Genomic DNA, 24,805 nt, shown 5'->3' with positions numbered 1-24,805 from the left:
AGTCCGATCTTCCTCTCTTTATGCGAGAATCATGAGGAAACTTGAAATCGATAGGAAACAAGACAAATGTATAAAGTTTGTCTCAAGTATCGCGTAAAATAAAGTGAAATCCAAACGATTCGTGGAACGCAAGCGTAAAGTATCGGTGATTTATTCTATTCGTTATAAATGACAGACGCAAACCGATATTGTATCGATGATTATACAGTTGCATTTATTAGATTGTGAAACTACACCAACGAAACGCAGGTGTGATGTGTAACATATTTTGCGTGTCATGTTTCATGTTTTATTTATGTACTCATCAGTTATTTTTTGAATACCCGATCGGTCATATTTCAATTTTTCAAAGTCGTGTTTCACATGCTCTAACTCCACAACTACAAACAATTTATAACACGTATAATTTTTAAAGACGGTTTATTTTTATATAAAAAAAGGAGAAAGTGATAACAATCTAGCATATTTCTACAGAAAGATTATGAATAATCATCAATTGATCAAATACATGTACACGTAGCGACTGATCTTTGTCAAACATCGGAATACCCATGTCAACGTTCATCGTCAGATTATATTCTCGTTCCATCCCCGATTCTCCATTTCCGATAAGAGGAAACGAGATCACATTTCTTACTCGAGTAAAATTCCGCGCGAATGAATTATCTAGAACAATCGAGCCCAAGGAAACAATGGTTTTTGTTATACTTGGCTTATAATCTGTTGAAAAGACAGGAATAATTTCCAATAGCTTCGTTTCCTATATCTTATCGTTGTTTGCATAGAGTAGCTGCTAACGAAATACAATTTCCAAATGAATTTCGTACATTCCGAGCATGTGCATCGCATCGTTCTGCTTGTTTCATTCGCTGATAAAATTGCTTTTTTAAAACGACCGTCTGACATAAAATAGTATGTATCATGTTTTATACTGACGTCAAAACGACTCGATCTCATATGCCTGCATTTCGTTTCTTCCAATTTGAGTAGATATTATTCACAGACCGAGTAATTCATAATTCCAAGAAATGATAACCCAGCTGAAAATGTGAATAAAAGATAAATAAGAAATATATTGAGGCGAGTGAATGCCATTTTGATGAAAATGTCGTGTTGGTAGCAAACAATCGTATCGTGCCGTATCGCAACGAAACCGACTTAATGAAATGACTATAGTGTTATAGAAAGTAAACACTCGAGGAAAGTTTCATTATTAAACTGCTTTAAGAAAGTTGTAACCCCGCTGTGGACGTTGCAGTGTCTCGAGAATGCGATTGGTAAAGTTGGAATCTCCATGATTGTGGATCATTTGTCCCTCTCAGGGCAAAAGGTCGATCCAAAGTTTTCTGATTTACCGCATTGTTTTCCTTCTTCTTGGATACGTTGTCGACGTGTTTTGAATAAAAGTGGTTACATATCTGAATAAACGCTATCCCTGCACGGGTTTCTATTGTTTGCCCTTTACGCAGTAAATGGGATGAATTGCATGGGAGTTAACGGAAATATCTATTTAATTTATGGATATGAAGCCTCCTTTGCAAGAGATGATGCGTAATTCGCAGAATACCCGTTGCTACAATCGGAGATTACGGGATCTGGAATCGTGTTCATTGCAGCATGTCTCACATGATAAACGCTTCTGCACGATGCGCTGTATTGTCTTGTTAATACTCTGTTACCACACTACGTTTGATAAAATTAAAACCTCGGGCCATCCAAATTATTACAATGGCGAACGGTAATTTTACACGCGTGTACATTTTCCTGTGAATTGTACTTGTTTCGTATTTTTAGACCATCCTTCCTGGAAATTAAAAGAGGAGTAATTAGGAAGAAGAAGATTAGACTGCTATTGAATCGCGATTAATGGATAGACCTCGAACCCAGCACGGAAACAGAAGAAACAAAGCACAGCGTTAAATACGATTTAAAAACAGAATCAATTAAAATTCTCGTAAAGTTCAACGAAGCGCAAAGAAACAACTTATGGTCGTGAATTAAACTTGATAAAGGGAATTCGACATTAGACGACAGGGGTTACGGATCTCGCTAGCTGGATCCGATATCTCGCTCGAACTTTTACAACGATCTTCCGTTCTTTCATTCGTCTTGACCCCTTTTGCCGAACTTTCTCTCCGCGAGTCACTCTTAATGACTCGATTCCATAGGGGCGCGCAAGATTCGTTTCCCTCGTTCTTTCGAAACTTTTCGACAAAGGGGTCATTAGGATCTCGTTTCCAAGATCATTAAGAGCTTGTAGTACGAGAAACGGTGCTTTCTACAACCTCGTCGCGTAATTCCCTATCTGCGAGATTATACGGCATATTCATGAGCATGCAAAATTTTAAACGAAATTCCAATTGAACTAATCCGCGTAACGTTCATCTTGCTACTCCATGAATATGATAAGGCATACATTATTGCAGTTTTCACAAGGAACGTCGCGATGACGAACGAAATACTACGATTACTAGCATCGATTAATTAAAATTGATCTGTACCTATTCGAACGAAGATCTTTATCCATCTCGCCTTATACGCAATACTCGCGTTCGTTAATTTGCAAAAACTTCTCCGATTCTATCAATAGAGATAAAATACAATCGACGCTTTAACATTGTCAATTTTCATGGAATAGAAATTGCGTTTCCTACGACGACGACCGAACAGTGAAGTTTAAGCGCGATGAAGGTGTCTAGTTTCAGGAAGAATAGAAGTGCTACGAAACAACTATAATAGCAGCCAGATTCGAATGCATAGAAGTTCTGTAATTCCTACTCGTCATGCTGGTAGCTAACTTTACTGGTTTCTATCAACGTGTTTAATATATACCGCTTGCTAACGTGCGTATTCGTTAATTCGCACAGCGTCTTCCATTCGAAATTGGAAAAAATGTACTTCTAACGGTTAGTATGATAATCGTCGACGATGAAGCGTTAATTGGCAGTAATGGGAACAAAGCTAGCGTACATACAGCTACGTCGCATGCGTTTCAGATTTCGACACGGTACGAGGTGGAACGGGTATTATCACCAAAGACCCTCGCTAACGACTCTCAGGAGTTGGTAACAGAGTAACAGGATCTATAGACAATGTTCGAGAATCTGATGTTCACATCCTCCTCCTTCTCTGCTATTATCGATGCTTAATCGTCAAAACGAACAGAAAATAAATATTCTATAAAATATATGAGTGATTTATTTTGTTTCTAGCTAACCGTGTCAAGCACAACTTTAAAATCGTAGAAAGTGCCGCTTTATTCCAATTGACGTTGTCTGCTTCAAAGGCTCGAATGATTTAAGCGATTTCGTTTGAATAATTAGCGTGGTAAGTATCAAAGTTTATGGGTTAGAAAGTTGTGGCTCCCTAATTAAACTCCCGAAGCGCTTAACTTTTGGCTCCCTTCATCCGAACAGCTTTCGATTTTCAATTTTCGTAACGTGAAATGCTTCCAAATTGATTGATGATTCTTCCTCGAGTAAAACGTAACAAACTTCGTTTCTCTTGCCGGTGTTTTTACGCAACTTACGCGTTATTAAAAAATTGAAATTCGAAAGGTTTTCTACGAAATAAAACTCGTGCTGGCGAACTATTTTGCGATGTACGAGGGGGGTAACGCGCATTCAAAGAAGAGGGGCTATTATGGAACGCAATATGCGTCAACCTGTCGGCCAAATTGACAAAGGTTTTTGTTTCTAGACGGAACAGACGCTTAACATATTATGTTACTCGCATTAAAATATATTCGCCGTTTCGCTGTTATATCATTATACGTACTTACTTTGCTTCAACGTGTTTTAATTATTTTCACAGGAAATACTTTGATTCGAAATGCTTAAATTAATATGTTAATCCATTTAAATGTACTCGAATACCGTTCATGAAAATCAGTGAAAATTAGTGAAAATGATTGATTCAGTCAGTATCGATAGCAAGTAACATGACATGTTCCAAAATTAAAACACGATTCTAATATTACGCCCGAAACTGTGTCAATTATTTGTATTGCATTACAATCAATACTTAGTTATTGTTGTTACTTTTGATTTCGTTATTAAACATATTAATTATATATTAACCATTTTCTCTCTTACGGTATTTTGAATCACGCTCTACCGTACATTATATAATTAATTAATTGCGTTTCAACTTGGAAATTTATTTTAATCGAAATTTCTTGTGTTCAGCTTATTTTGTATGTTTATTTTTTTTTTTTTTTTGTTTCTTAGATTACTTGCGATTCCTTATACGATGTATGAACCAAAAACGGAAAATGCTTTGATCCTGCTAATTAGTTTGACATGAAATGTGAGCATTTTAATAATATCGAAATATACGGGAAATAAGGAAGAAACCATCGGTTATTCAACTTATAATGCCAAACTGTGACCAAATAACAGTTGGTATATTCCTGTTATCGATACAAATTTTCGTCAGACTCGCTGATATAGCCAGTTTCAAGGCAGCCGTTAGAATGTACTTCGTGACCATCTGAATTAATTCAAGTTAACTCGGATGTTTCCAGCAAGTTCCTTTATGTTGTCCTCCGGTTCTCTTCTCGCAGACACCGTGCTGCCACGTTAGAAGGCTAGGTAAATTCAATCTGATCCTCGACTAAGTCGTAACTACGTGTCCGAAACCTGGAACAGTCCCGCGCCAACGCTGGACCACCTTGCCGCCTCGCCGCCTCAACATCCATGGAAGCGTCTGCCGAGTGAATTACCTCAACTACTCTGCCTTCCCTTACACGCGACAACGAGGATTACCAAGTGATTTCTTGTTTACTCGTCTCGTCGACGAGTAAATATTAGAATACAGGCAATGATTATTCTCTGCTGATTGTCCACTGTAAAAGCACAATTTGCGTAAACTCTGCAAGGAAAAGTTAGATGAACGTAGAAAGTTGTGTTATTACGTTCGTGTCGCGATCCATCTGGAAAAAGTAAAGAAAGAGCGGGTCTAAAAGCGAGGAGAGAAAAGTCCGGAGGAGAAGGTCTTGGACAAATGGAGAAGTTTCAAGGTGAGAGTGTCAGAAGGAAGAGAATCGTTTGGACACTTTTTCCGCAAGGAAAGCCGTGGAAACTTTTGACCTGAATTATAATCCAGCATATCCACGGAGATATAGCTGAATGCGTGTCTCTTATTTATAGCACGATTTCGCTCACGAGTCCCATCTGTCTAAGCGATCTTGCACAGCTTTGACGATTTATTCGTTTTTCTCTGCACAGATAAACACGAATAGATAGGTTCGACCAGTGGTACGAAGCACGCGAAAAATAAGAGAGTTAAGGAAACAGGTTCAACGCCTAGAAGAAGCGTATCAAAAACGAGTGATAATACTCCGTATCTGGTCAGTCGTAACGTCGCGTCGGAAGCAATATCGCTCTTGATTCTATCTGCAATAAAATCTCGGGAACAGATATTGCGACCGAGTGTGTCATATCCATTTTCAAAATACGACTTTTTCTCCAGTGGATGCAAGAAACGTTATTACTTCGGGGCAACCGTTTATTTCGTTGTTGAGAAACTATTTCAAAATTGATTACCGGATAACTTCTGGTCGACTGAATCTGTTTTGTTATTGAATTCTTTGAGTATAGCTTGAGTAGGTACGATACGCTTTTCTCGTGAGAAAAATAGTTGGAACGGGACGTTACATGAAATATTATTATCAACTACCAAATTATTCCTTCTTCGATATTCGACGATGATCGTGACAATTTTGCTCATACGTCCGTGTAATAGCTTCAAAATAGAATCGATATTTTTGTCGCGCACGGGACGTTGTACGTCGTTCTTTCTTCGCTTCGCTGTTGAAAATTTTCACAGCGACGAGACATACTGTTTGCAAATCGCAAACCGGAATCCATAGTGTGCCCGGAGAGCGTCGACTTTGGAGTATTTGACTTTTACAAATTTATACGGTTTTTCCTATTTCCAGAAACGAATGCCCTTACTTCCGAACGAACGTCGCCGGATGTTAGAGCCTCGAGCACTCGGTGTTTCTTGCAATCGTTGGCACGAGCGCATTTCTCAAGTTCGATACATTAAGTCGACGACACGAACATGCTTCGTATATTTTGGATGTCGTATACGGTATCAGCCTGAAGAGGAACAAGTAGAAAGCTTGTATCGAAAGTCGAAAGATTGATGCATTTCATAAACAAATGACATTCCTTTTGAGAACTTTGAAGATTCAATCTCGATTGAGCTTGATACGAGACAACATCGAGTATCGGTCACTGCTTTACTTGCAGCCGGTGAAATAGAAAATGCAGAAGGACGGATGAAACACGATAACGAAATCGTTCTATCTCTGAAAAACAAAAGTCATTATGAGAATTGACTTTAACCTCGAAAAATCATCAGACGTTGTAAGAAACTAACTTGATCCAACAAGTCGTCGGTTAAAAAATAGCCACAGAATCCCACATTAGCTGTCTTAATGGCTTTTTAATGTCGCTTTGGAATTTCTAAAGATAGACGATTATCCGACGGTCGATTTGCAGAACGTCACTAGGAATTTTTATAGTCCCAGCAGGAGCCGTCAGATTCTTCCAAGTTTGAGGCGAAACCATGCCAAGTAATCGCCTAGATAAAATATTTCCACCGTATATCCAACCGTTTTTTCGAAAGCACGACACACTGAAATCTCTCGAGATATACACATGTATATTATAGTGTTCGTTTAAATTCGTAACAATATTCTTACTATTCTTACAAGTTACGTATTTTTCTACGAATGAGTAGCAGAGTTTCTTATATTATCTCTGTAGTTGGTACTGTTCGAAAATTCGACGAGGAGAAGCTTTAAAAAGCAATTATCCAGCTAGCAAAACGATTGAAAAGCCAAGACTTAGCGCTTGACTCGCTTTGATCGATTACGTCCTGCAGCACAAACGTCTGGATCTAGAGATTGTGTAGCAAAATTCTTCTTATTGTATACGTAAAATATCGAGCTGTCACTACTGGCTTTTGAAATTTCACTGAAACAGAAAACTCCTGGATTTGCACCTATGTAGGTAGGTAGATACGGTTAACGCTCGAGAAATACCAGTTTCGTTTTTCGTCGTATGGGATCCCATGAATTGAATAGCGTCGAATTGATTACGCTTTGCAAATAATTCTCGATTCAGTCCTGTCTTTGCCCGTAATGCTCGGATTTCTAGTTTCTCTTACTATCCCCTATCAGCCCATTCAACCCGTTTCCACAATCTCTGCCCACGATTGAGTCCTAGAGTGCTTTCTCCGACTCTCTTGTAAGAGCGTCTCGCGTTTAACTTCACGGGCGAAATCCATCTCCTTCTCTTTTCCCCAATTCGCTTTCCTCTATCCATCCATCTCTTTCGTTTGCCATTCTGTTCCTTGCAATCTGCCTTCGCACGATTCGTCTAGCGATATATTCATCTAGCTATCTCGTTCTCTCTGTCGGCTTACCTTTAGTGATTATATCAATTCTAAATCAATTTTAGCAACGGCCTTCGTATCGGTCGCGCACCCTCGTCTCCGCAACCCTCTGCCGCGTGTCATTGAATTACGATGGGTGAATCGCTTGGAGTACTGCAGCCGCTCGATACGAGAATTAATAGGGACGCCGTTACCCATTTAAGCGGCCGACATGATACCCAACGTAGCCGACACGTCGATGGAAAATACAGTCACCATGCCGCTTCTGCTTTCTCTCGCGCTCACTCGCGTGTCTACAAATTTATGATGAATTTATATATCTGTGGTAATATAAAAATGAAAACAGACGTCCAATTCACTTTGTCCACCAGACACATGAATTGCGACCCGTATCGAGTGTAAAACACGGCGTCACTAGGAAAATTGAAATATTAAATACCGCGAGAGTAATTCGAGTTCATATAGTCGTGGGATCACGTCGATGGACAGCTACCGTCAGTACGCATGCAGCTTCAATGCGGAAAATATTTTCCATCAAATGTAGTGAGCAGAAAAGCGATCGCACGGTTTAAATATCGCTGTCCTGAAAGAAAGGAAGTGAATATTCAGGTAAATAAAAACTGGGGCCGCTACTACAAACGAACCTGACAACGAGTTAATATTCACTAGTTTAATACGAATGTGCCAAACGAACCGTTTGCATGTGTAATCCACAAATCCATTTATTGAGCTCCACGATCAAAACGTGCCACAAAAATATCAATTTACTCGTTACAAAATTAAGTTTTTTCTTGATAAAAGGGATTTTTTAAGTTGAAACCTACGCGCATTATTACTACTTGTGTATGATTCAAGAGTGACTGTGTTAGTCATTTATTTTAATGAGAACGAGGAAAAGCTTTATCATCAAATATTCCATTTCGCAATCGATCGCAGTTTGAACAGACGATGTGCGAGAATGATGTATAAGAAACGAAACAAAGTAATACAGATTGAGTAAATTTTTCTAAATTTCAATTGAAAATATATGATTTACGCAGTATCTCGTCTGCGACAACATGCATACCGTCAGATTGATACGTAAATACTCATTGCTTTTCCCTGGAACTTTTACGGCTTCATTTTCCAAACACCCATCAAGCAACGCGGTTCGCAGCTGTTCTCAGCAGGATGAATTTACAGCAGCCATAGGTGGACGTGTGAAATAGAATGGTCAGTTAAAGCTGGAGAATTCTGGTTACCTCTTGCAAATAATGTACAAAAGGACAACGTTTTCTATTGTTCCGTACGTTCGACTATTCTGTCACGGAGCTGCAACGAAGGAAATTCTGCTTTTCGTCGAACATTCGTATGGGAATAATTTCTTTGACACTGCACGGTGTCGGAGGTTTCGCTAGATTGATTATGTTTGTGCAATCAGACGATGCGAATGCATTTTACAGAAAATTAACAACACCATTGTCTCTTGAACTCTCGATATCGATGCTCGACAATGTGGAGTGTTACCGTGTCCTTGATGTCCTCTGCAACCAGTCAAGCGCAGTGCATATATGATCGGTAGATTTGCATTATACACGACAATTGAGTACATTATATAGAGTGCGCCGAAGTAAGCGTACTATGAAACGTAACTTTTGGCGACAATTTACTTCTACTCAGCTTAACATTTTTTAACCGGAGACCTTGGGATTTCCAATTCTTGAACTATTTAACATCGACTGGATTGCATTACTAAAACGATCGAAATATCCGAAGCAACGATCAATTAATCTCTTTATATCGATACACGACTGAAATAAAATCGCATACGCGATTATGATCCCCTAATTAGTTGGCATAATCCGTAACTTAATAACAAAGTCAGTCAAAAGATTGAGAACGTCGTCGACGTAAGACATAGCAAATTATTGCTCGTTTACTAGTTTCCCCCAGTATACCTCTCGCTAAGGTCGCTGGAATAAGGCAAGGTTGACTGGCTCGCCTTCCCTTGGTTTCTAATTATAACTCCCTATGCATTAGCTATAAATGTCGCGATTATATACGTATTGCGAAGAGACTTACATCGACCGGAAGTGTCGCTTTACCTTGGCCTTCCCTAGATTCACTCAGAGTATCGTCAGCAGTTCCGTACAATTCCAACAAAAAGACAAACTTTCGATATCGAAAATCAAAAGGCAATACTGTTCGTTATAACGCTTTTACGAGGTGTACTATCTACCAACGTCGCGTGTTCCACGTTCTTGTACCTATACGTTCAGATGCAGCTGGTAGCGTTGCAATTAACCAGTGAGCTGGGACGTGACAAATTTCGAGTCGTCGTTGTTTTACCATTCGGTCGATATCGCGTCAATGCTGGTCTTTTTATGAATAGTTGTGCGGTAGTTTTCGTACGGCATTTACGCGAGTTAAGTAGCTGGTTACATGCCGGTTATTTATTCGATGTATTCACGATTAATTATCTGGTGTAGTTGGCGCAACGGAAAGTGGCTTCTCCAGCAAGTTGGCTCGCGTCTATTTAGAAAGCGCGTCGACGTGAATCCCCTCTTGACAGGGGAGACGCGTTACCGAGCAACACGCAACAGAGTTATGGCTCATTTAACCTGCTACTGGGGAGCTGGATGAAGGGCTTCGAATGCAAAGGTACGGTTAGGATAAAGTACCGGCTGAAAGATGTAAAATACACTTCTTTTGCATTTAGAAACGGGGTATGACAGAATCTTTTATTCCGCAATTATTAGCATCGGTTAAAGGCGTAACGTTGTATCCTACGAAGCAAATCTAGAAAGAATAGAACAGTCGTCTTACTTGACACTTTTTTTCATTTCTTACATTTCTTCACAGTTCTTCCGTGTCATATTTCTATTCTAATTTATCTTATCCTACTCTTACATTCGGGTATCATTTACAAGTAATTTCGATATCACGTAATTTATCACGCAATCTAAGATATATAATTATTTATCAAGGAAAATTAGTAACAGCGATAATAATCTACGTTTAGTAGGTTGAAAGGGGTAAATCGTGTTACAGACGAATTTTGCATATTTTGCGTTAGAAGTAATAGGGGTAACGGAGATAGAACAACGAGCCGCGTTGCGGATAACAAGTCTGGTTCAAGCAGGGAGAGGACTATAACTAATGCTGGATGCGCGCACGTCGCTCTTAAATTACTTCGTCCTAAATACTTCATTGGCATTTTGGCCAAGACTCAGCATCAGATAAAGACACATTACAACGATGCTTACCCGTATTCAGACCATGCTGGGATTTAGACTGTACCAGTTTTGTAATTAACGATACGTCGTCGCAAATCTACGTGATCAACTCGTTCTGCTTGCAATCCGGGAATGTTCGACAAAACTAACAACAAAGAGCAGATCTATATTTTAAGCCATCGACACAGCGAACGTTTTCAATTTTTGGAAAATATGATTGCTATTGGTGAATTTAAAAAATTCCGATGTTGTTACGTCGGAAACGATAAGAGAGGAGAAAAAAAGGAAAAATTCATAGTTTCGTGAAAAGCGAATATTTGCAAATTTGTTTTATCAAGTTGCGAGACAAGTGCCGTGCCGCGCGTGATTTGTGTAAATTTACTCCACATCCGAATTTAAAAGCGAAATTCATTCTTTCCAATTCCTTTTTAAATGAAGTGTTCATTTACGAAAATACTTAAAATCGTAACAAAAGCACGAAAGTCAGTTTTATTCCAGACGTTCGTTACTTCTATGTATCGCTGCTTTGATAGTATTCCTGCGTTCTTTTGTTCTTGCGATGCTACTTTTAGTGCTCGAGTTTTCTTTGAGATACCAAAGCATCTCATTTAATAGCATCTCAGTGGAAACGGATAGATACATGTATATGAACCAGTCTTTGAAATAAGAGGAAAGGGAGCTGTCGGTCGAGTATAAATAAATAAAATGTCTTGGGAAAAAGAAGATACTTTTGAGTATAAAATTGTGAAAAAGGTATACGGGAAAAATCGTGACGGTACAGCTGGCAAAGCATCAAGGTGAGTTAAAAGTGAGCTGCAAAATTGCCGATGTGAAAATGTGATATTACATAGTAATTATACAAATATAACCGGTAATGACATTTCGATGTTGTTGATGAAACATCGCCGTTTTTATTAGAATTTAATTAAAAAATATATTTTCTAACCATAAATTATATCGAAAGGATCATAAATAAAACAAAATAGTAATAAAACAGAATTTTATTTAGAGGCTATGTCGGTTATTTGCATGTACATGCATTTCCAGGCACAAATTTTTCGGTGCTTTGCCGTTTTTGTTAATTTACGACTTTTAGTTGTTCACTTCGTGGTTAAAACAGTGAGCTTTGATCGTATTAAACCTCTACGCTTTATGTTCCTTGTTACGTTTTCATAATTTTTTTGACGTTTTCTCATATTCGAAAAGTATCATAAAAATTTGTACGAAGATACGATAGTTTCGAATTATAAATTAAAAGATTCAAAAAGCAAACATTGTATCATACGTGTACCGTATATTTCCATGATATAACAGTGTTACAAAGTATCGGCCTGTTGGTTGTGTTACACTCTGGTTGTACACACATGCAAAATATAGTAGTTCGATCAATATGGTACTGAAGTACGAGCTACGCATCTTAATGCTATCTTCTAAAGCCTTTATAAGTAATCATAGTTCGTGCTGCAGAATGTGATGAATATCGAGAAAACCAAGCGGCTTACGATTTATTCCGAGATTTTTCTACATACGAAGGCGCAAATGAAATTGGAATGAAAAGCGAATAGGGATCTTGTAATCGTTACAATCTCGTCTTGTAATCATTAACGTCGTATAAAAATCAGATAACGAAAAGAAATATTGAGCGATTAGAAGTCGCGAGTATCGAACAAATAAATGAGAATATCTTCCTATGCTTACGGCGAATAACACGGAGAGGAAATTCAACATTGCGAAATTCGCCAGTTTAACAGAAAATGGAGACAAGCGTGTACGCATAGCCGGCGGTGATAGACGCATTTCGACGGTGCAACGCCCGATTTTGCACTTACTGGAGGCACGGTTGTTTCAAATAAATCGCAGAACAGGCTTCGCTCGGCATAGGTGCGTTCGATTCAACCGTGTCAGTGTTTTCGAAAATAAAAAGATGAATCGGACGAATGCACCAAAACGGAAAAATGGTATACGGTGGGTGAAATGGGAAAGAGGAAAAATAAAATTCGTCTCTTGATTTGGTCAAAATAATCCTTGATCTCTACAGAAAGATTTTTCCAAATAAATCTGACTCGTTTTTAGAGTCATAACAATTCCGAAGAATTAAACAATCGGAGAGATTCGTTGGAAGAAACGAAGATTCGAAAATGCATGAACTATGATGTATTTTATACGAGTCTGTATTTTTCTTTTTCCATTTGTGATAAATTTGAGAAATTCGGTCTTTTATATATGTATGTATTGCCACCTCTCGCGTGTCTTCTCGAGCAAATGAAATGCTCCATGAGCCAGTAAATCGGTAATTTACATTGAAACAATAGCCGACCATAGAGCAATGAAAGCTAATTCAACTGGCACGGTTCGTGGTGAGCTTTGATCTTCACAGTTTGTTCGTTCATTTTCCAGGTAAACGGATCGTGGAGTCTGCCTGGCTTTGTCTGTGACTTTTACATCGCAATGGACGTCACGTGCAGTACCAGTTCCATCTTCAATCTCGTAGCAATCTCGATAGACAGGTGAGCGTTCTTTTTCGCAGAAGAGCAAGAAATAGTTCGACCCTAATTCTTTTACCCCAGCGAATTCCACGATCGATCTTCGATGTTTTGTCAGCTAAACGCTACAACGCTGGAAAATCTTATTTTATCGCGCTCAAACAATGTAACGAAAGTCAAATCGCAACTCGTATGCATAAATCGAATTAATTTACGAAACGTTACGAATTGCTCGTCCTTTAACGTCAAGAAAAAAGGAAGAAAGAGAAGAAAAAGTAAACGCAAGAATAAGCAGAGATATTAATCGTAATTTGTAACGCTCTTTCAATGTAAAATACGATTTGCTTGCATTGCATTTGTTTCACACCATTGCAGGAAAATTGCGCAACCGCGATTGCTGAAAAAGCACCGAAACTCGTGAAAAAGGAAGTTGCTGATTTAACCAGTTTACGTGACACGAATAACAGACCAAGGACGGAAGAGAAGGAACTGAGATTTGTTCCGTGATGCTCGAAATGAGCTGGAGTCGGGAGGGTCGGGGTTAATTTCTATTAATCAAGTTTCGACAGAACATCGAAATAACTATCGTCAAGTCGACGAAGAGGCCGAAATGATCGATCGAGTGGTTTTCGCTGTTCTAGGAAATTTACGATTTAAGATATACTAACGAGACAGCGTTTGCGTTTCATGATCGAAAATGTATGTATAAATCCGATCAGTTTTGTAATGTTACGAAAAGCTTATATTTATTATAAAACTTATCAAAGTTCGTAGATATCAAAGTCACGAAACGATATGAATTAAGTTTTCCTCGTTTTTTTCCTCTTTGTCGCCTCTTGGTCTAAAATAGTATTAAAAGCTAGATCATAAATTCCGATCATTCAGAACGAAAAGAATTTCGTGGGACCGCGTCGTAAAGAGTCTAAATGGAAGCGCATTCGTCTAGAAATAGTACAGCCAAATGATTAATACGGAGGTTTTTCGCATTTGCATGTTAAAATATACGTGTCGTGATGCAGAAAAATGGCTGCACTTTATTAAAAACCTTTCGACGATTTCCATAAAGTCGCAAAGTCTGAATCTATCTTTCGCTTGTCGCCCTCTTCCGGATGAATTCCAGCCAAACAAGCGACAATTTAGCGATTTAATTAATCGTTTTCTACCGACATTTCCATGCGACAGAATTTGATTTTTCCTCGTTGCAAAGGAACCGTAAGCGTCTAAAAAGTATAGTTTTTTCCGAGCCAGAATTATTCTGATACAGATACATCAATCGGAATAGAAATAATAAATTGAACAATGCTGTCGGGCGGATGCACAATGTTAGTGGATCCACGTTGATTTGCGGCAACGTAATGCCCATCAAGCAGGGGACACTGTACGATACACGAAATGAATTTGAATTGCAGATACATAGCAGTGACCCAGCCGATAAAGTACGCCAAGCACAAGAACAATAGAAGAGTGTGGTTGACGATACTGTTGGTCTGGGCGATATCTGCCGCGATCGGCAGCCCGATTGTTCTCGGCTTGAATAACACCCCCGACCGAATACCGGACCAATGCCTCTTCTACAATGCAGACTTTATCATCTACTCGAGCCTATCCAGCTTCTACATACCTTGCATCATCATGGTGTTTCTCTACTACAACATATTCAAGGTAAATATTATTGACAGCAATTGGTTTAAAAATAATCGATAGCAGAAAACGATAAGGTCCGATCGGTGTTGCTCGAAAATAGAGTAAGCATCAAGAACTGTTAGGATGAATGCAAAATCGTTTATTTGGTCAATTAACCATAACATATAATATTGTCGGCCGTAACAAGTAAAACTCAGCAAATTACGTAGATATTAATTTTAACGCCATATGGAGCAAAGTGTTCCGCAGATACGCTGGCTTTTGCGATTACGTTGCGGTTAATCATAAATACGGCTGCTTCGCTATTCTACGCAAACCGGAATACATAAACAATTTTGTTTGCATGATTGCTTCCATTCGTTACGATATTAATTTCCGATGACGTGAAATATCGCGATAATAATTACGTAAAACAGATTTCAAATTCAACACTTTATAATTCTACATTCTGAGAGCCCCGACTGACCGGGGCCTTTGTACGATCGAGATTTATTATTTCTCAGTGCAGCCGATAAACAATGTTATTTCAACAAACAATGTATTGATTTCATAACAAAGAATAGTAGAAAGAAAAGCGAAGAAAGGGAAAGAAGAACAGAAGGAAGAGGGATATTTTCATTGACGTATTTCAACGACGTATAGTTTGTTTATTTCTTATGAGGTTGCAAGACATTCGGCATGAATATATATATACGTGTATAGTCATAATGAATTGAACATCGGAGAAGAAAACAATATCAAATATGTACCTCTTATATTCAGCTATAACGCATTCATAAAAAGTTGCGTTTCTCAACTTGCATCAACAAATTGCAAGTAAAATTGTCTAATATGCGTACATTATGATGCTGTATATCCATGTGAGAAGTATTTCTTATATTTCTTATATCTTTGATATAAGCGTCGCGATAAATCTCGCTGTTTTGATATGTATAGGTGATAACAGGTGTCATGTGTTACCTGTCTTGTACGCCATACGAGGATTTATTTCACGCATTTGTACCGGTTACCAAATTTATGTTGAAACAGTGATTTTTCTTTACCGTTTTCAGGCACTGAGAAACAGGGCGAGAAAAGCAAGGGCCAATAGAAAGCCTAACTTGGGCGACATAAAACCGGGCAGCATAATCGAGAACATCGCGCATACGCGCAGGTAAGCCGACACATTCGCTTCGACCGTTAACGTTGGCATTCTTCACGAATATACCAAGAATTTTCTAGGAATTCCATTCGAACCGCCGCTGGTTAAGGGAGAAAATGGATGTAGATTCTTTTGTTAAATTTCTGAAATTAGCAAGAACATACGACCGTCTTATACACTTGAAAGCTTAAGGAATTTTTATTATTTCTGATGTTAATTACTGCAAAAACAGAGGAGATTTTAATAAACGATCAATTACGTTTTAAAATCGTGTTTAAATTCGTCGAAAAGATCGAGGGAGAATCGAAGCCGATACTTCGTTGATAATTTCTTGATCATTCCATAGCATGTGTTTCATTTGCATGTATCACTCTGTTGCACGTCCTATCGTACAGAGACAAATGGTGAAGTTGCGGTTTCATAAGTCATACTTGCATTTGCAACCACGTCCTTACCAATTTGTAGAACGTCCCCTGTGCGCGTTGCACGAACGTGCAATTTCGAACAAAGGAGTGGCGAACGTAAATAAGGATTCCCTTTAGAAAAGGGGAACGATTATTTGACAAAGGGACGATAGCATCGAACCAGTGCTGCCTTTTAATAGTTTTCAACGATGTTCACGGTAAACAAAACGTCTGTCGGTAGGCTGCTAACGTCTCAATGGGTAGTTGAATGTGTGTAATTTCTCGGCGAGGCACGGATATAACGAATCGATATTCAATTTCTACGATTTCGCGCGTCGGAAGATCAAAGAAGGTTGTTTAAATAAAACGAATAGCTACATATATTCGCGAAGGTGTCGCAGAGCGATAGCCGGTCGTCGCGTCGCGAACAGACAAACTGGCTTCATTTCGAATGTGTCGCGTGTTCCTCGCGCGAGTCATTTTTTTCAATTTCCCGTGTATAACTCCTGCATTCCAACGAGAGACGATTTCTCGCGAAGATTGGCGCGCTGGCGAGAATATGTCACTAAAGGAGGAAAGATGGCGGTGAAAAGAAAGGCGTGTAGAAAGGGGAAGAGCTAAGGCGTAGTTGAGCCTGGAGCATCTTCGTATAATACGCTTTTCCCGCGCGCAGGCTTCATTTCCGTTGTCCCGGGGTCGGCGTACTTGCCTTGAATAGCCAACAAGTTCGCCTCGATTTAATTGCCGGCTTTTGTACTCACCTCTTCCTAAGTGTCGTACATTTGTTCATCGATGAGAACCGTACAGAAGGAACCGTTGTCTTCCTTTGCCAGCGGACTGAAAGGCACGTAGTCTTGTTTTCCGGTGAAGATGATTTAATACCTACTTCGCCGTTTTTCCTTTCCTCGAAAGGAAAATACTGGAGTGGAATCCATCTTCCGAACGAGTGGCGAAAGATCGCGACTTAACTTCTGCCGCCGCGCTTTGATCTATACTTTCAACTATACTTCAGAGCTGTATGTCGCTCACCAATGGAGCAACAAAAGCAAGAAGGATTTTCGAGTTAAACATTTCGAATTAATCGGATTAAAAAGTTTGAATCCACATAAAGAGTATATACATGTATATATATACTTATATCCAAACGCAACTAGGTAGGTAATTTGCAATGGTATTAAAGATGTGACACATCGGTTGCCTAATTATTATTTATAGGCTCCTTCCAGGTTCCTACGGTTGCATAATACCCTGTACAAACACCATCGATAAGTTAGACTTACAATTAGATGTTTATAACAACGGCAGTCACACAGTTTCGCTATACGACCGTATCTTTTCCCCTGAGTCCCATGCATTCAGCGTAATCTCAGGCCTGTATTCAAAATTCGCCCGATACTCCACCCTCCCCATACGCTCTTCTACTCCTGTAGATTTTACCCCTGTATCGTTAACATTAGCGTCGACATATCTTTGTACTCGTCCTGATTATAAGATACAAGTAGTTCCCTTTTTTATTATTCTACGTATCAACGTAGATTACTACAGTCAATGACTATATTAAAACGAGCAGCCGAGGATTCGATCGTTTATAAATTTAGCTTAATTCGGAATATACGAAAGCGTGAAAACTTTCCAAATTCGTCTGTTTGTTACTCAGAGGGATTTCGGAGAATAGAATTAATTATCCGTTCTTCTCGTTAAATTTTTTTAATACGCCATATCGAATGTATCGATAAGGATAAAGGCGAAAGTTTCGAGCAAACAAACGCGACAAAGTTGGTGGAACTATCGTTTAGATCGAACTGTGAATCGCCAATCCAAGTTCTAACGATATCGAATCCCCATAATCCGATTATTCGGAGTACGCGGCCGGTTGCGAATGTTCGTATTAATTCACGGCATGAAATTACTTAATAAGTTTAACTTGTAACCACGCAGTGTGCTCGCGATAATGGATTAGAAGTTACTCGTAATTCGTTTCGAACCGTACCGCAAGATCGAACAGGTAAACGTCTGCCGCAAAAGTAATCCTAAATTGCTCTCTTTCGATAATTGTATTATCGGTCCGATCGATCGAAAGCGAGCCAGTTGAAATATCAAAGGTTCGAGCTTTTCCCTCGTCAGAAAAGAATTACTTTCCGACTTTCATTTTAGCTGAAACGCAGCCGAGAATCCCTGTGAATCGCGAAGGGCACATTCAACGAAGTAAAAGCTAGGTTCTTTGTTCGTGGCAAAGTTCCGAACGAAGTCGCGAGCGCAAGCGTAGTCGCTTTGTGCATGATAGATTAACTTTTCCCCTTTGCCGGATTAACGCCGCGCGTCGCCGAGGAATACTAAAAGCATGCTAAGTGTAGAAGCTTTTTTTTAGAGGCTTTTGACTAAGATCACGTAGTGGGTATTCTGTGGCAAGGTTTGCGGAGACGGCGTTGGGAGCGGCGGCTTTCGTGGCTCCTGGCATGGAAGAGCCGACGAACACCGCGTCCGGGAGCAACGAAGACGAGGACGAGACACCCCTTGATCCTGTTGTGGTCATCTCGAACGATAAGAGCACCGAGTTCTTTTTGGCCACTGTCGTCGAGGAAGCAGCGTAAGAATCCAATAAAATTTTTCGATCGTCCGCAGTGCAGACGAACGTTCGCGTCGCACAACAACGCGCTCTTTCGTAAGCTTCTCTTTCCTTTTCCCAACAACTCGTAATTAATAAGTTTTACCGTACGGCAAGCAATAAAAAAGATATGTATAACAAGTAGTAATATAGAACGGAGCATAAATATTTTTAGCAGATGGTAGAAAAAACACAACGGCGAACAGTCGAGGTTCCGCCTCCCTTACCGAATGAAGAGCGGGGGCGTTAAAAGTTACTCGAGCAAATTAACGAGACTAAAAACAATGGTGCGAGAACAAAGCAAGAACCGACTAAAATCAATTAGCATTCAAAACCAACGACGTAGAACGAACAAAGGAAAAATACTATTTTACTGTTCATTGGAGGGAATGAATTTCCTTTTATTTCGAGAGACGAGAGTCGATCTAAAGTTACATCTTAATTGATTAGTTAATTTGCGAATTAAGATAGCATCGCACCTTATATGGCATTGTTTTCCGCCCAAGCATCGCCTTTTTCTTTTATAATTCTTCCGGCTGGCTACTTTATCTTCGGTCAAACGGGATGAGCGATCTTGTCTGAGAAGAACGAGCCTTCTCGTAAAAGATAGGGACTGAATTGTATTTTCCGCGTAAGAGTCGGATGAAAGGATGCTTGAATTTTTTATATTGCCTACGAGTCGATAATTCATTGGCGTAAAGAATTACTCACCGACACATTCGATAAAAATAGGAACAAAACACCGATAAACTCGGTCCACTGTGAAATCGATTCGTTTGTTTGTGGAGTGTCCACTGGTCCAGCAAGTTGGAGTAGTAACTGTATTGATTGAACGCGGAAGACGCAGTTTCGATCGATACATTCGTTTGCGGTAACAAAACGTAAGTAAAGAAGAAAAAAGGCGGGCAATCGCGATCGGCACAATGAAATAGGTAACGAGTAGATAGGAAGAACGATGGATGATTCGATTTCTTCGTTTGGTCGTGCTGAATGCGGCACACTGAAAGCATATGTATCTCGTAGGTATCTCTGTACAGGATTTTCGACTCTCGTACAAGGATCTGGTTACGATATAGGTCCGATGGAAATTCGTTGTGCCGTAATAATTCTGTGATACACCGACTAATGGTAAGATCGATATGTACCTATCGATCAATATGCACGGGAATCATGCTCCACGCACCAATGTCTTTCGAAACTAATCGCCGAGAGCGACTGCATCCACGGTGCAGCAAGTTTAATTACATAGACAGATTCGTTGTCAGCCGTACATGTAGCCGCGTGGATAGCGCGTTAATACACGGGCGTGCATTGTTCGAGCAATAGAACATTTCGAACGAGATGCCATTACAAGAAGTAATTTCTCGTTCGTGTTTCGTTTTCGGCAATAAAGGCGAACGTTCGTCCCTATAATCATGGTACACGAAATGCTTTTACTCGTAGGTTCAGAGTTGCAAGCTGTGACGGGATATGCTAAACCTGTATCGTTGGAATGCTACTGATACTCGAATTGCAGTTGTCGTTTCAGCGCAGTGGCTCAAGCTCAACTGGGTGGAACGCAGAACGTCAGAAAGGATTCTGGATATGACGGTGCAGCGAGCAGCACGGTGATTCACGAACCGTTAGAAACGAATTCCAGTCCCAGCCCGAACCCACGAATCACCTCAGCTCCGTCGTCCTCCACTTCTTCGTCGCCGCCTCCGAAAAGTGCTACGACGAGCCAAGCTTCGCAACCCAAGAAGAACGGCGCTGAAACGAACAAGCAGGAATTAAAGAGGCTCAAGAGCGCCGGTTCTCTTCTTCCTCTTCAACTTGGACGAACGCCAAGCGTCTTGTCTGGCTCGTCTACCTGTAAGAAGGACAAGAAAAATGCCGTTTCTGGCTCCCGGTTTACAATATACAAAGCCAACAAGGCGAGCAAGAAGAAACGAGAGAAAAGCTCCGCGAAAAAGGAGCGCAAAGCTACGAAAACGTTGGCTATTGTGTTGGGTACGTCCGGTCGATTATTCTCCTTTCCTATCGCCCGACAAAAAGGAAATCTATTCTCTTTTACAGGTGTCTTTTTAATTTGTTGGCTGCCATTCTTTACCTGCAACATCATGGACGCGATTTGCACGAAGCTGACAGCGAACTGTCAACCGGGTGTCACTGCTTTCATCGTGACCTCTTGGCTAGGCTACATGAACAGCTTCGTAAATCCCGTGATTTATACTGTGTTCAATCCCGAATTTCGCAAAGCCTTCCATAAATTGGTCAGCTTCTAGACAAATTACAGCATTTAAAGTCGCGTTTATCTTGAAAGCAGGAACAACGAGACATCGGACAATCGAACAGCTCAACATTTGTTCCAGCTAAAGGTATTTATCGTATTCGCAGACCTCTTTCGTAGTCGCGTCGTTTTTCGTAGGTAGACGTTTGAAAACCAATAACTTCCTGTGGCTCATTCTACTGAATCGTGTTTAAATTTCGCGACGGACTTGAGAAACATTAGCCGCGCCGTCACAAATTGCAACGTAACGAAACTAAATCGAAGCTTCTTACGAGTGAGAACGGAATTACATCGCGTACTTTTTACTCGTTGTTTATCGGAAGTGCGGATCATCGTTAGTATTCTCAGCACTCTCACACCCAACTATCGCGCGATTTCATTGGTCGATATCCCGGCAATATCACACCGGAGGCAACGTGCATCGATGTTAGAGCTGAATTACCAAATAAATATTTAAGCTAACGATAAGTAGTCGAATAAATGATACACGAAGTAATCGGAAACGAGCGTCAAGGTGTTAGAAACACAACGACGTGGTTTATGCGTTGAACGCGTTCAGATTCGCGTTATCCTACCATTTCAAGTAATCTAGTTGCATAAATAACAGAAGCACAAAAAGGAAAGAAGGGAATTCCAGTAGATATATTAAGACGATAAACATCAAGTCAAAAGGTAAAATCAATGGAATGCGTGTTTGAGCGAAAACACATTATACGTATATGTACTTTGTCGGATATTAAATATACCGTGACAGTATTATCGTAGCTCCTAAGGTGTAGCAATATTTTTTGGCTCAATGCAAAGGAACCGAATTGTCAGTTCCACGACAAACTTACGCGTTCTGTACACCTGCGCGTCTAATCGAACGTCTTTGTACTATGTACGATTATTCGAACGAAGTACTGTCTCCTTCGTATCGTTTCGAAATTCTTCCGTCGCGCCGTTTCGTTTGTCCTTCTAGCATGCGAGAAAATCGAAGAACAAGCTTCCGAAATTCTTGCATCGCGAGTCATGAATTATACGCGAATTTTATAAATCCACGAAGAGGACGATGGTTGTGCAAGCTTTGGGATCGTGTTTTTCGATTCTCCAAAATTCATTCGTGCAGAAAGGGAAAAGAATTCGAGTAAGTCTGTCGAACGTGTTCGATGCATACCGTACCATCTCTACTTTCGCATCTATTTTATCATTTAACACTTCGACGAGAGAATTACCATATTGTTGAACTATTTACATATCCAACTAGATACTCAGTTGCAGGATTTAAAGTTTATATGATATTCCGCTCACGAGAGGTTCTCGAAGATCCGTTTCTTGTTGCAGTCGCTTTCCTTCGATTCCCTCTAGCGTTTCTTCAAAGTGAATTGTTTGAAACACGTTGAAATTATTCGCACATGTTCTTTTTTCTGTCGAACATTTTCACGTTACGACGTCATTTGTTCCAATTCTAATAAAAAGTTTATGTATTATCTTCGGTGTGTTAACCGCGCGGAACGTTCGCGCTCGACTCTACGGAAACGAAAATCGATAGCGGAAGGCGTCCGCTTGTTTTTGCCTCTCCCCTGGCTTTGAGAGCCCAAAGGAATTCCTCGTAAAGATGGCCATTGTATGCTCATGACGCGTTCGATAGAATCGAAGAAATAACGAAACACACTCGATGCATGCAGAAACACCTGCATCGGCTTCGCTTCGTGTTCCATTTCCGCAAACGTTTTTAAAGTTCCCGGCGTCCGAATTTTCAAACATATCAATACAAGTACGAAGCATGATATCTAACCGTATACTGGCATCCGAGACACGCTTATCGAGCATGTGTATGTGTGTTAAATGGGCTACGCGAAACGGAAGATACCAAATACTAGCGAACGTAAAACGTTATCGTAAAAAACACTTGTTTCGCGGGACCCGCGATCCTGCAATAACGTCTACAATCAGAGCTTTTTACTCCATGAGTTCTACGAATACGTCGTATCACGTAACTTTAAACTTCCAATGTATATTTGTACATAATTAGTAGAAATTAGTAACGAATTATTCGAACTGTGCAATCGGTTGTAAGGCGATACGTATCCCTACGTACTCGATCGCCTGCTAAAACCTAGAAACACTGCAATTACTAAACACTAAGAGTAACGATAGTGTGTATCGCTAAATGCTAGGCAAACATTTAGGGAAACTCTTGTCGATGAATTGTGATAAAGCTAGGTTTTGTTACGTACATTTTACCTGGTAACCTGTTTCGAGATATTATACAATTCTTCGATAATAATTTATCCTACCGAACGAATCGTTCGCAAATCAAGTGTTTTATCTTCCAACGTTTTCGTTATTCGTCGAACTGATCGTAATCGACCGAGAGAAACGAAGTTTGCATCGGATTAGTGAGTGAAATACAGGGTTAAAATATTATACCGCTTCATTTTCGCACGAACCTCTTAATTCACGTACCTCAAACTTAAATCTCTTAAACCGGTAGCTACGTACATCCGTTTCGTTATAGAGAATCCTCGCCAACAGACTGAGAACTTTATGCCCTTTCATAATGGCGTAACGAACTTTTCACCTAGTTATTGGGGCCGGTGAAATTTAAACGAGTGCCGATTCGCGACAGATCGTGCCACGTGCCATTTTACGCCACCGCAAGATAAAAGGTGCTTCCGCACACAACGGTAGATTATTAATTGGCAAAGTTCCCGTCCTTCGCTCTCGGTCGTTAACGACAGTATAACAACGAAACTTTGGATCAGCGATCTCCGAATACCTGTAAACCAGTCGCAGATTTTTTTTCATTCGCGAGAAAATTATCTTCGAGAAGGAGCACCGACCAAAGCTTTTTCCTTAATCACTTTGCGATTAACCACGACAACAGGCAGAAACTCGAACTGTATTTCCACGCTGAACGAAAATCAACAAGCCTAGCATTTTCTTTTAACGCAACGCACTTGGAAATGCATTATAAAGTTTCTTACAATCCTGCTAAGATCGCTGTATTTTTCTAACCCGATACATTCCCTTCTCTGTATATAAATGTGTATGTATTATACATGATATACGTACGCGACATAGTGTATCTGTATTGTACCAAGAGAACATGAGGATAGCGCTGTGCATCTATGTAAATATATATCTAATAGACAAAGAACGCGAGCGTATACGAACTGACTGCAAAAGGATCGATAACGTTTCCAGGGATTCTAATTGAACTTGAATCACGGAAATTCTCGAGAACTCGTAGCAGGCCAGTTTCAACTTTCTCGAGGCGCGAGACACTAAGAATAAACGCAAAACGAATATAAGTCAAGTGGAATGTCTTCTAACTGTCCATCGAAAAACGTGTCGCTTTGGTGAGAGAGAACTACATTTTTCCTATGACTTTCTTAATAATTATTACGAATGGTCTATACAGGGCATAGATGTAAGAGATAAATCTTTAATTTGCCGAGACTAACTATAAGCATAACGAATCAAATGGAAAAGAAATGAATATTCAGAACGCTGTATGTACCGATGGCAATACCTATACATATTCACACGCGAATGGAACACATGGGACACATACATACACGATTAATCAGAGATAAGACAAATCGAATACATGGACACTTGTCGAAATTAATAAAATATAGTATAAATTGAA

At 39.8% G+C, this 24,805-nt stretch overlaps 1 protein-coding gene across 3 annotated transcripts in view; it reads left to right on the top strand.

The window, feature by feature from the left end:
• LOC100740284 (dopamine D2-like receptor) overlaps positions 1–24,805 on the top strand; it is a 96,462-nt gene extending 71,657 nt beyond the window's left edge. Inside the window, exons 3-8 of one of the 3 annotated variants that reach the window (XM_024365701.2) lie at positions 13,020–13,129; positions 14,515–14,767; positions 15,802–15,902; positions 18,687–18,881; positions 20,416–20,888; positions 20,955–24,805. In XM_024365701.2, coding sequence (XP_024221469.1) covers positions 13,020–13,129; positions 14,515–14,767; positions 15,802–15,902; positions 18,687–18,881; positions 20,416–20,888; positions 20,955–21,163 — 1,341 coding nt within the window. In that variant the 3' untranslated portion in view covers positions 21,164–24,805. The remainder of the gene's footprint in view (positions 1–13,019; positions 13,130–14,514; positions 14,768–15,801; positions 15,903–18,686; positions 18,882–20,415; positions 20,889–20,954) is intronic. The other 2 variants (XM_024365702.2, XM_012382214.3) reach the window with 2 other exon arrangements.

The sequence above is a fragment of the Bombus impatiens genome, unplaced genomic scaffold, assembly GCF_000188095.3.
Source record: "Bombus impatiens unplaced genomic scaffold, BIMP_2.2 scf_0146, whole genome shotgun sequence".
Taxonomy (NCBI): Eukaryota; Metazoa; Arthropoda; class Insecta; order Hymenoptera; family Apidae; genus Bombus; species Bombus impatiens.
Note: the sequence above shows the minus strand (reverse complement) of the source record. Positions and strands in the feature narration are given on the sequence as shown.